The sequence below is a fragment of the Gorilla gorilla genome, chromosome 5 (genome assembly GCF_029281585.2).
Source record: "Gorilla gorilla gorilla isolate KB3781 chromosome 5, NHGRI_mGorGor1-v2.1_pri, whole genome shotgun sequence".
NCBI classification, from domain to species: Eukaryota; Metazoa; Chordata; class Mammalia; order Primates; family Hominidae; genus Gorilla; species Gorilla gorilla.
Window position 1 is genome coordinate 97,314,159 of NC_073229.2, and position 13,246 is coordinate 97,327,404.

General features: G+C 42.6%; 1 protein-coding gene across 1 annotated transcript in view; it reads right to left on the reverse strand.

Moving 5' to 3' along the window:
• The window catches only part of KHDC1L (KH domain containing 1 like), a 39,386-nt gene continuing 26,140 nt past the window's right edge, over positions 1-13,246 (reverse strand). Inside the window, exons 2-4 of the mRNA XM_055390623.2 lie at positions 1,750-1,874; positions 612-794; positions 1-285 (exon numbers count right to left, since the gene is read on the reverse strand). Coding sequence (XP_055246598.1) covers positions 194-285; positions 612-794; positions 1,750-1,861 — 387 coding nt within the window. The 5' untranslated portion in view covers positions 1,862-1,874 and the 3' untranslated portion in view covers positions 1-193. The remainder of the gene's footprint in view (positions 286-611; positions 795-1,749; positions 1,875-13,246) is intronic.

The following is a 13,246-nucleotide window of genomic DNA, read 5'->3' on the forward strand; positions in this document are numbered from 1 at the left end:
GGTAGCTTATTTTATTGGATTGCTTTGCCAATAACACTTCTTACACTCAGGAGACTTCCCTCAGACACATGCCTAGAAGGCCTGAGAGGGGCAGGTCTGGCCACCAATTCAAACTTTCTTCAGTGTTTTTCATGTCTTTCTCACCAAAAGCGAAGCCAAGACTTCTCCTCTCATCCCCTCTTCCCAGGGGAGATCAGTCTGCGGTGTACGGTGGCAGGCTAACGGAGGTGACCAGGTCATCATTGGTCAGGGGCTGGCTTCGGACACGCTCTAGCATCTTCAGACCTGCAAAAGAATTGCCTGGAGCTGAAGAACCAGAGTCCCATTACTGGGGCCCTTAGTAGGCCCAGACTCCACCAGGAAGGTTCCAGAGAGGATGTTACCCCAGCCCAGGTCTTCCAAGGTAACCCATTTACTCCTCCCTGCTACCCTCTCCTCCCTGAGCAATCGCATGCCACAAAAATGAGCCCTTCCCTGCCCAGTGGACTCTGGGAAGCACCTGGATTCCCCAGCCACACAAGGGATTCTTCACAGATCCAAGATGCCACACAACACACCCAGAACTAAACCATCAAGCCCTCCACCTCCACAGTTCAGCCAAGGATACCTACCTTGAGCGTGACACTTGGAGTACTGGCTCCCCACGCAATGGAACATGAGCAGCAGCCACTGCTTTGCCATTGGTGGTCCGACTACAGTCACACGAGTCTGGCCTGTAGCTGTGAAACACTTCTCCAGCTGAATAAGGGTGTGGCTGTGCAGCTCAATGCAGCGAAGGTATGTGTCATCAAGTCCTGTAAGCACAAGAAGTGAGAAGAGAAACTGTCAGCCACCAGTCCTTGGGGAGTGAGGAGGTGGCCTTGAGGGTAGGGATGTGTGACTCATGAAGGTGGGAGGAGAGGGGAAGATTGAAAATCGAGAAGGGGATGAAGGAGGCCGGCCTAGCGCAGTGACTCACGCCTGTAATCCCAGCAATTTGGGAGGCCGAGGCAGGTAGATCAGTTGAGGTCAGGAGTTCCACACACGCCTGGCTAACATGGTGAAACCCCGTCTCTACTGAAAATACGAAAAATTAGCCGGGCGTGGTGGCGGGCGCCTGTAGTCCCAGCTCCTCGGGAGGCTGCGGCAGGAGAATGGCGTGAATCCGGGAGGCGGAGCTTGCAGTGAGCCGAGACTGCGCCACTACACTCCAGCCTGGGCGACAGAGATTCCATATCAAAACAAAAACAAAAACAAAAAAAAACACGAGGCCGGGCGCAGTGGCTCACGCTTGTATTCCCAGCAGTTTGGGAGGCCGAGGCCGGCAGATCACGAGGTCAGGAAATCGAGAACATCCTGGCTAACACGGTGAAACCCCATCTCCACTAAAAATACAAAAAATTAGCCGGGCGTGGTGGCTGGCGCCTGTAGTCCCAGCTACTCTGGAGGCTGAGGTGAGAGAATGGCGTGAACCCGGGAGGCAGAGCTTGCAGTGAGCCGAGATCGCACCACTGCACTCCAGCCTGGGCGGCAGAGCAAGACTCCGTCTCGAGTCTCAAAAAAAAAAAAAAAAAAAAAAAAAGTACAAAAACTAGTTAGGCGTGGTGGCAGGCGCCTGTAATCCCAGGTACCCTGCAGGCTGAAGCAGGAGAATCACTTGAACCCAAAAGGCAGACGTTGCAGTGAGCCAAGATCACGAGCGAGAATCTGTCTCAAAAAAATAAAAATAAAAAACAGATGAAGGAGGGGACGTGGGCAAAGGCCACTCACCGAAGATGAGCTCCTCCTGGTCCTCTTCCATGTGGAACACCATTGGGGAATGAAAGTTTTCGGGCAGGGTCCACCACGGCTCCTTGCTGAGAGCACTCGTTCCCACGGCCATGCTCTGCTCCCACCTGATTCAAAATAGGGGAAAGTCTAACAAACTGGTTGGCAAAAGACTTGGAAAAGCGAGGAAGGGCCTAGGCTCTGTCCTTAATAAGGGTTGTTGGAATCCAAACAACCCGCCCCTTGATCCACCTTAGGGTGGATGTCCAATCCCCGGAGGTCTTCCCAAGATAATTCATTCCAAGTAATTATCTGCTCTGAGCTTAATTCTTTCAAGTCAGACTTAATCATCTGATAAGTGCTTGGCTTTCTGATGTCCTGGAATCAGAAATTTTTCTTCACTCTAAATTCAAAGAATTTTGGAGCAGGGGGTTGAGGGTATGGAGGTGCAGGAAGGCTCCAAATGGGCTCCCTAGATTTGCACAGGTGTCGGCAGCCACCCAGTGACCACACAGTGTATTCCAACACGACTGGGTTTATTTGGTGTGTTGCGTCAAGGGAGAGCAAACAACACAGGAAAATAAACTTGATAGGATAGTGTCATAGGGAGCCCATTGTAGGAGTTGACTAGGGCAGTCTAAGGTGTGTTTAAGGAGTAGGAGCCAGTTCTCTAAAATGGTGCAATTTGATGATTATTCTGGTAAATTTATCTAGGAAGTTGAGAGACTAATGTGGTCTTCACTGCAGAATGTTGTCTCTCTCTGGTTTCAAATATAGTTACAGAATAGACTTTCTATATCTTGTTGCATCACAATCACTGAGCAAACTTGACTGCTTAAAATATTTTTCGGCCGGGTGCAGTGGCTCATGCCTGTAATCCCAGCACTTTGGGAGGCTGAGGTGGGCGGATCAGGAGGGCAGGAGTTCGAGACCAGCCTGACCAACATGCTCAAACCCTGTCTCTACTAAAAATACAAATACATTAGCCAGAGTGTGGTGGTGCACGCCTGTAATTCCAGCTACTCAGGAGGCTGCAGCAGGAGAATCGCTTGAAGCCGGGAGGCAGAGGTTGCAGTGAGCCGAGGTCGCGCCACTGCACTCCAGCCTGGGCGACAGAGCGAGACCCCGTCTCAAAAAAAAAAAAATTTTTGCAGGAGATGTTTGTGTGTGGTAGGGAAGATTCAGCTTGGCCTGTCAGCTTCCCACTGCAAGTTCCTGGGTGATTTTTCAGTTTTCATCCTCCTCTTTTGACCAAAGACAAAGTCAGCCATCAGGACTTTCATCTGTGAGGTTCAGATCTACACCACTGTCGGAGTCCACAGATCACAAGGTTATCGGGAGAATGTTCTCTGCATCCACATACATTTGGTCTCTCATATACGTTTAGTACAAAATATACAAGTGAAAATATAATGACTGCACAGTAGCATTTAAGACTGAACAGGAGGCCAGGCGCTGTGGCTCACGCCTGTAATCCTAGCCCTTTGGGAGGCCGAGGCACGTGGACCACCAGAGGTCAGCAGTTCATGGCCAGCCTGGCCAACATGGTGAAACCTCATCTCTACTAAAGATACACAAATTACCTGGGCGTGGTTGTGGGCGCCTGTAATGCCAGCTACTTAGGAGGCTGAGGCAAGAGAATCGCTTGAACCCAGGAGGCACAGGTTGCAATGAGCCGAGATCATGCCATTGCAGTCCAGCCTTGGGGGCAAGAGCGAAACTCCGTCTCAAAAAAAAAAAAAAAAGAAAAAGAAAAAGAAAGACTGAACAGGATGTACTAGTCAAATGCAGGTAATTACTAGGAACAAAATGATTATTAGTCCTAGTAATAGGTTGCAAAGACAAAGGCCGATTTCAAAACCAGACCATGAAATCATGTCCCAACTCCATATGAATCTGTTCTAGAGAGACAGGTAGTCTTTTAACCTTGCCACAAAACTCTTCTGCCTCAGCAGTAGTGTTTTACGGAGGTGCTGCAAACAGTGTTTGCTATCAAATAAAAGCTGTCCTTGGCTGGCCAAGAAGAAACCAAAAACTATGAAATCATTCATAACCACCATGAAACTTTAATTTAAGCTAGGTTGCTGGACCTCCAGAAAAGAAGTTAGTGTCATCTATTGATTTCTGCTAGGACCAGAGACATATTTTGGACCACCTTTTCTAGTCATATTATTCCTATTACTGGAATTGGAGCTCCCAGAGTATAGATGAAGAGGGAGTCGGTCATCTCTCCTGGAAGGTCTCCTGAATAGTCCATACTTTTCTCAGAGAAACATCATTTCCTATAGGAGTACATGTTTAAAATATTGAAAAATATTATTAATAAAATAGTTTAAAACTCACTCCATATTACACAAGTTTGTATAATGATCAGGTGACCTGATATCCACAAAAAAAGTAGTGCCTTAGTGTTGCACACACTGAAAGGGATATGGGGTGTATAAATGTCATTTATCACAGTGAGAGTAGGACAACTAGTTCAACATGTGAACACTGCTTGAGTGGAGGCTGAGGAGTCACTGAAGATTAAGGACTAACACTGCAAGGAGAGACTCAATACATTATTGCAATAATGTCAGCGGACATACTTTGTTGTTTGAGATCATCCTGTGAGCCAGGATTTCACTACCAGCCCAAACAACAAAGTGAGACTTTGTCTTTACTAAAAACTGAAAAAAATAACCAAGTGAGGTGATGCGCACCTGCAATTCTAGCTTATCCAGAGGCTGAGGTGGGTGGATCACTTGAGCCCAGGAGTTTCAGCTAGAATCATACAACCACACTCCAGGCTGGGTGACACAGCAAGATTCTGTCTTTCAAGAGAAAAATTTTAAGCTAAATAAAAATTTAAAAAACAATAGCTATAGTTGACAAAAAAATAAGAAAGTTTTCCTTTTCCTTAGGTGGCAGGAAAAATTCTCTAATATAGAAAATTGAGGCCAGACATGGTGACTCACACCTGTAATCCCAGCACTTTGGATGCTGAGGCAGGTGGATCACTTGAGGTCAGGAGTTTGAGACTAGCCTGGCCAACATGGTGAAACCCTGTCTCCACTAAAAATACAAAAGTTAGCCAGGCATGGTGACATAAGCATGTAATCCCAGCTACTTGAGGGGCTGAGGCAGGAGAATCACTTGAACCAGGGAGACAGAGGTTGCAGTGAGCTGATGTTGTGCCACTGCACTCCATTTTGGGTGACAAGAGCAAAAAAAACTTTGCCAAAAAAAAAAAAAAGTTCAAGATAAACTGTCATTCGTCGTTTGTGAAAGAATCCTTTTCTTTGAGACAGAGTCTCACTCTGTTGCCCAGGCTGGAGTGCAGTGGTCCAATCTCATCTCACTGCCTCAGCCTGCTAAGTAGTTGAGATGACAGGCGGGTGACACCATGCCCAGCTAATTTCTGCATTTTTGTATTTTTAGTAGAGACAGGGTTTCACCATGATGGCCAGTCTGGTCTCAGACTCAGGGCTTCAAGTATTCTGCCTGCCTGGTTCTCCCAAAGTGCTAGGATTACAGGCATGAGCCACCTTGCCAGGCCGAGTTTGTGAAAGAATCTTAAAAACTTTTGGTTGCCCTCCAGGGAATGCTTAAGCACAATGATAAGTACAGCAAAAATTTAAAAAGAGGGCAAAGATACCAGAACATGTATCTTGTTTTACTGTCTTCGGTGGAGGTAACTACTCGGGGTCATCAAATCTTGATCTGAAGACATTGGTTTGGTCATCTTCTTCCAAAAATCGTTGTTCTGGAAGATACTTAAGAATTCTCAGTTTATGGTTTCTTGACGATGTCCTTAATTTATTAAGGCCAACGGTAGTTTTTCCTCTGATTTTGAGATGTTTAGTCTTTTCCAAAAGACAAATCTTCAGATTTCTAGTCATGTAGAGCCATTAGGTGGATATTTGGGGGAAGATTATTGTTGTCTATTAAAAGCTAGACACATCAAATGAATCCTTTGTAGTATTTAGAAATGTGAGCTTGTGATATGGCAGAGTACAGGTTCAGAAGTGAATTCCTAAATGTATGGAGAAGCCTATGGATTCCAGGAGGAGTTGATGTCATTGTCTTCAAGGCTAATAGCAATTCCCAAGCCATGGAAGTTTGAGTGTTGGAGAACATTCTCAAACTTAGTTTTATAGAATTCATTTTTTTCTAATTGTTCTTTTTTTTTTTTTTTTTTTGAGACCGGATTTAGTTCTTGTTGCCCAGGCAGGATTGCAATGGTGCGGTGGTCTCGGCTCCCTGCAACCTCCACCTCCCAGGTTCAAGCAATTCTTCTGCCTCAGCCTCCCGAGTAGCTGGGATTACAGGCATGAGCCACCACACCTGGCTAATTTTTTTGTATTTTAGTAAAGACGGGGTTCTACCATGTTGGCCAGGCTGGTCTCAAACTGCTGAACTCAGGTGATCCACCCGCCTCGGCCTCCCAAAGTGCTGGGATTACAGGTGTGAGCCACCATGCCCCTCCTTCTTTCTAATTGTTCTAAATATTCATTTGGTACAGCAAGATTGTTTATTCATACTAAAAAACATTTGGAGCTGTTCTCTTGTGTACCACAACCCCTCCCCCCAATCACTGAAGAATACACTAGAATTCCTGAAGTCCAGAATAACAGTCAAGCAATTTTATCATCAAAATCTTGTCTGTCTATCAGGAATATCCTCAATCCATTCTGGAGATAAACAGACTATGACTAGAACATATTTATAAACCATCAGTATGGCAACTGCTTTGGTTAATACTACTTGTTTAGCATAGTGGCAAATTATTTCCTCAGGATTCTGGGTTATTGCCCTTTAAATTAGTCTCCATTTTATTATATGGCTACTCCCTTAGGTAATGGCAAAGCTTCTAAAAGTTCTTTAATTTCTTGCCTTTTTGGGTTTTGTTTTGGTTTGGTTTGGTTTTTGTTTTTTTTTTTTTTTTTGAGACAGAGTCTGACTCTGTCTCCCTGGCTGGAGTGCCTGGTGCGATCTCAGCCCTCTACAGCCTCCATCTCCCAGGTGCAAGCCATTCTCCTGCCTCAGCCTCTCGAGTAGCTGGGATTACACGCGCAAACCACCGCGCTCAGTTTATTTTTGTATTTTTAGCAGAGACGGGGTTTTGCCATGTAGCCATGCTGGTCTCCAACTCCTGACCTCGAGTTATCCGCCCGCCTCGGCCTCCCGAAGTGCAGGGATTACAGGCATGAGCCACTTTGCCCGGCCAATTTCTTGCCATTTTTAATGAGACTTCCACAAGAGGTCAGAAAACCTCTCAATTTCTAAATTTTCTGATATGGACCAACTCAGTCACATATCTACTGCCTATATAAATATTTGCTTTTATTTATTTTATTTATTCATTTTTAGCAGGACCCTCCATCACTCAGAAACTGTTCCTCTTTTAATCTCTCCTTCGCTGAATGAAGGAGAACAATTCAGCCACTTGAGCGGATTTTAACTTCTGGGAGAAGACTATACGCTAAAGGTAAATTTAGAATCATGATAGCATAGAATACTTCAAAAAATCTACTTTACATTTTTAAACATTAACCATTAACAAGAAACATGAATTTTTTTTTTTTTTTTTTTTTAGACGGAGTTTCACTCTTGTTGCCCAGGATGCAGTACAATGGCGCGATCCCGGCTCACTGCAACCTCCTCCTCCCGGGTTCAACAGATTCTCCTGCCTCAGCCTCCAGACTAGCTGGGATTACAGACGCGTGCCACCACACCCGGCTAATTTTTTTTTTTAGTAGAGACGGGGTTTATCCATGTTGGTCAGGCTGATCTCGAATTCGCGACCTCAGATGATCCGCCAGCCTCGGCCTCCTAAAGTGCTGGGATTACAGGCGTGAGCCACTGCGCACAGCCAGGAAACATTAATATTAAAAAAAAAAAAAAAAACTTTCCAAAATATCTGTACAAAGCATAGATAGTTCCATAAAACGGTCAAATAATCACGAACACTCCCTTCTCAAGTAAGAGAAGGAGAGTTGTCATGAGAGTTAAGGACGCCACTAACAAATACCCAGGGACTTTAATTTACCCCATAAGTATATTATGAATGTCACTAATTCATAATCAACAAAGACAGTTTCATTTTTAAAATCAAGGTTTTAACAGTTACATGTCAGTCTATATAGTAAACAAGAAGGTTTTTTAACTTTAGAAAAAAGTACATATCATTTTATTAGAAATAACCTTTAAAAAAAAAGTTTTCTTCTGACAGTTTTTTTATGTTATTCTAAGTTTGGTAACCAAAAGAACACTCATAATATGTTTGAGTCACTCAAAATTTGCAGAACATCAAGCAAACCTGAATATTCCTTTTTATATGTAAATTAAAAGAGCGAATTTTGGCTTGAACCGGGGAGTCGGAGGTTGCACTGAGCTGAGATCGCACCACTGCACTCCAGCCTGGCGACAGAGTGAGACTCGGTCTCAAAAAAAAAAAAAAAAAGCAAAAAAAATTTTTTTTTTGAGACAAAGTTTCACTCTTGTTGCCCATCACATAGCTTCTGCACAGCAAAAGAAACTATCCACGGAATAAACAGAGAGCCTAAAGAAAATACTTGCAAACTATGCATCTGACAAAGGTCTAATATCCAGGATCTATAATGAACTTAAACAAATTTACAAGAGAAAAACAAACAGCCTCTTAAAATGTGGGCAAAGGGTATGAGCAAACAATTTCAAAAGACATACATGCGGCCAACAAGCATATTAATAAAAGCTCAGTTTCACTGATCATTAGAGAAATGCAAATCAAAACCACAATGAGATGCCAACTCACACAAGTTAGAATGGCTATTATTTAAAAAAGTCAAAAAATAACAGATGCTGGTGAGGTTGCAGAAAAAAAGGGAACACATACACTGTTGGTGGGAGTGTAAATTAGTTTAGCCATTGTGGAAAGCAGTATAGTGATTCCTCAAGCTGCTAAAAGCAGAAGTACCATTCGACCCAGCAATCCCCTTACTGGGTATATACCCAGAAGAATATAAATCATTCTACCATAATGACACATGCACATGAATGTTCATTGCAGCATGATTCACAATAGCAAGCACATAGGATCAACCTAAATATCCATCAATGACAGATTGGATAAAGAATATGTGGTACATATACACCATGGAACACTATGCAGCCATAACAAAAAGAATGAGATCATGTATTTTGTGGGAACATGGATGGAGCTGGAGGCCATTATATTTAGCAAACTAATGCAGCAAGAGAAAACCAAATACCACTTGTTATCACTTACAAATGGGAGCTAAATGATGAGAACTCATGAACGCAAAGAAGGAAACAATAGACACTGCGGTCTACTTGAGGGTGGAGGGTAAGAAAAGGGAGAGGAGCCGAAAAGATAAATAGTGACTAATGGGCTTAATACCTGGGTGATGAAATAATCTGTACTACAAACCCCCATGACACTAGTCTACGTATGTAACCAACTTTCACGCATACCCCCAAGCATAAGCGTTTTAAGAAAATTATCTTTGGAAAATAACAAACCACTTATGTAGTCAGCAGGGGTGGAGGAGAAGGCAACCAGCTAGGACCAGCTGGTGGCCCTGGAAAAATTATTCGTGCATAATTATGAAAATAACATTATCCAAAGTACCACATAGGACCACAAACACAGTTAGAAACAGTGTGCAGTGAGTTGTCTAATGCTAGTTATGCACAATCTTGGTTACCTCATATTTTACAGCAATAAAAAAGGCAAGGTTTGCAAGTGTAACACATGGAGTAAGTAATCATCTTTATTTATTATATTCATGGGAAGGTGCATGCACACAGGAAGGAGAAGAGCCCTGGTGCTCTTAGCTTTGCCTGTCCCTGCTGTATGTGGACTCACAGCAAGACGGGAACATCTGAAACCAAAAGTGTCGATAATTTTCTGATGATAGAGGGTTTTCTGGTTTTGTTTTTCTTATTTGGTTTGTTTTTAGAGACAGAGTCTTGCCCTATTGCCCAGGCCAGAGAGTAGTGGCGCAATCATAGCTCACTGCAGTCTCAAACTCCCGAATTCAAGCAATCCTCCTGCCTCAGCCTCCCAAGTAGCTAGGACTACAAAAGTGCACCACGCCAACCAGCTAATTTGTTGCATTTTTGTTTTGGTTTGGTTTGGTTTTTTGTAGAGACAGGGTTTTCTATGTTGCCCAGGCAGGTCTCAAACTCCTGGGCTCAAGAGATCCTCCCGGCTCAGCCTCCAAAGCACTGGGATTATGGGCATGAGACACTGCACCCTGCCTGACTGTAGAGTTTTTAAAAAGCAGGAAAATGTTAATGAATATGCACTCAAATGAAATATAGGTTCTATTGCATCCTACATGAGTTTCTCAAGATTCCTTATACTTGAACAAATAGATAATCTATGAGAAATTGGCAGCTTCAAATTTATAGGTTTCATTTAGCATGGCTTCTCCACTTCCCAAGTCATAAATCTATTTCTTATTCAGTGGCTCTATCACTCTGTCAATCTCTGGCTCACAGTTGCAGTTTTTCAACTCCCAGATGATGTCAAAATATAGAAGAATAGAACCCTGTTTAGTGCTGATGGACGTTAACTTCTAACATCAATTTAACTCCAGGTGATTAGTTTAGACTAATCGTGATAATCTCATTCCCCTTGCCAGTGATTGCTTTAGGAAATGGCACATGTCCCAATTTTGAAATGAAGTAAAACCTAAAGGAGGCTTCCAGCAGAGGTTGTCTCATTTCTGAAAAGAGACACAAAAAAGGACTCATATCTTCTTTCTTTCTCCTGGTGTTTATAACAGGATATGATTTTGGAAACGGCTACAAGTATTTTTGCTACCAACCCGAAGAGGAAGCCAACACAGGTGGAAGGGAGCCCTTGGCATAATATGCCTGGAATGTCTGCTATTGGCACTAATACAGTGCTTTATTAGCATCCAACTGGACCAGTGTTTCCTGTTATGTGCTGTTCAAAGCATGCTACATGATTCTGGTCCCTTTTACATACTTCTCTCATTTTGATTGATTGAGCCCAGCAATGTTCCACTTTCCAAGGAGGGAGAATGAACTGTAGGTAACCAATGTTTTATCACATAAAACCTCAAGATTGAAAAACACAAAGTATGTCTTTATTATTTTCATTTATAGCACTTTCCAAGTCATATAATATTAAGCATCAAAGAATTTATAATAAAAATGTATATGCTCTATTGAGTACCAAAATACTAATACTATAGAAAAATCCTTACCGCTCCATCTGGCAGCCAACAATAAATAAATAAGAAGAGAAGAATTCCTATTTATACTTTAAAAATCAAAGCCCTTCAGTTGGAATTATCTTGCTGTGTATCTTGCTCTCAGGCTGGAGTGCAGTGGTGTGATCATAGCTCACAGCAGCCTCAAACTCCTGGGCTCAAGTTATTCTCCCAGCTCAGCCTCCCGAGTAGCCAGGGCTACAGGTGCAACCACCACACTCGGCTAATTTTATATTTTTTATTTTTGTAGAGACAAGATCTCACCATCTTCTCAGGCTGATCTCAAACTCCCAGGCTCAAGCAATCCTCCTTCCTGTGCCTCCCAAATTGCTGGGATTACACATGTGAGCCACTTTGCCTGACCTCAAATGGATTTTTAAATGGTTTCCTTGTTTATCACAATGATTACTCATTCACTGATTGAGTAATCTGCCTTTCCACATTAATCTGAATCATCTTATCAAATATTAAATTTTTATGCATATATGTGGGTGTATATTTGGTTTTCTATTCTATTCCATTGATTTGTCTTTCCATTCATGCATTAATAAAACACAGCCTTTTATTTACTGAAGTTTTGTACTATTTAGGACATAGATAGGACTAATGCTTTTCCTTTTTTTTCTTTTTTTTAAATTTTACTTAAAATTCTGGGCTACATGTGCAGAATGTGCCGGTTTGTTACATAGTATACATGTGCCATAGTGGTTTGCTGCACCCATAAACCCCTTATCTAGGTTTTAAGCCCTGTATACATTCAGTATTTGTGCTGATGCTCTCCCTCCCCTTGCTCATCACCCCCGGCAGGCCCAGGTGTGTGATGCTCACCTCCCTGTGTCTATGTGTTCTCACTGTTCAACTCCCACTTATCAGTGAGAACATGCAGTGTTTGGTTCTGTTCCTGTGTTAGTTTGCTGAGAATAATGGCTCCCAGCTTCATCCATGTCCCTACAAAGGACAGGAATTCCTTCTTTTTTATGGCTGCATAGTATTCCATGGTGTATATGTACCACATTTTCTTTATCCAGTCTATCATTGATGGGCATTTGGGTTAGTTCCAAGTCTTTGCTATTGTAAATAGTGCTGCAATAAATACATGTGTGCATGTGTCTTTATAATAGAATGATTTATAATCCTTTGGGTATATACCCAGTAATGGGATTGCTGGGTCAAATGGTATTTCTGGCTCTAGATCCTTGAGGAATCACCACACTGTCTTCCACAATTTCTCATGCCTGTTTTTTGTATAGGTTGTGGTTTAGAAATTTTTTTTTTTTTTTTTTTTTTTTTTTGAGATGGACTGTCACACTTGTTGCCCAGGCTGGAGTACACTGGCGCGATCTCGGCTCACTACAACCTCTGCCTCCCGGGTTCAAGCAATTCTCTTACCTCAGCCTCCCGAGTAGCTGGGATTACAGACGTACACCACCACACCCAGCTAATTTTTGTATTTTTAGTAGAAACGGGGTTTCACCGTGTTGGCCAGGCTGGTCTCAAACTCCTCACCTCAGGTGATCAAACCACCTTGGCCTCCCACAGTGCTGGGATTACAGGTGTGAGCTACTGCGCCCAGCCAGGAATCATTTTTACATGGCTCTAAAAAATCAAAAAACAAATTATTTTTTCTTACACATAAAATTATGTACAATTCATTTTGTGTTTATAAATAAAGTTATATTGGGACAGTGCAGTACCATTCAGTTATGTATTCCCTCTGACTAATTTTGCACTGTAATCACTGAGTGAGTAGTTTTGACAGAGACTGCATGCCACAGAACATAAAATATTTACTATCTGGCACTTTATAGAAAAAGCTTGCCTGACTGTTGCTCTGAATCACCAGGAAGAGCTAATTTACTTTGAATACACTATGATATCTATAAAAAAAATTTCCAACAAAATCATCACTTAAGGATACAATTTTTTTTCTTTCTTTTTTTTTTTTTGAGAAAGAATTTTGCTCTGTTGCCCAGGCTGGAGTGCAATGGCGCAATGTCAGCTCACTGCAACCTCCACCTCCACCTCCTGGGATCAAGCAATTCTCCTGCCTCAGCCTCTTGAGTAGCTGGGATTACACCACACCCAGCAAATTTTTGTATTTTTAGTAGAGACAAGGTTTCACCATGTTGGCCAGGCTTGTGTCAAACTCCTGACCTCAGGTGATCAATCTGCCTTGGCCTCCCAAAGTGCTAGGATTACAGGTGTGAGCCACCTTGCCCAGCGGATACAATTTAATTTAAATTTTTTTTGTCATAAAACTGTGTACTTCC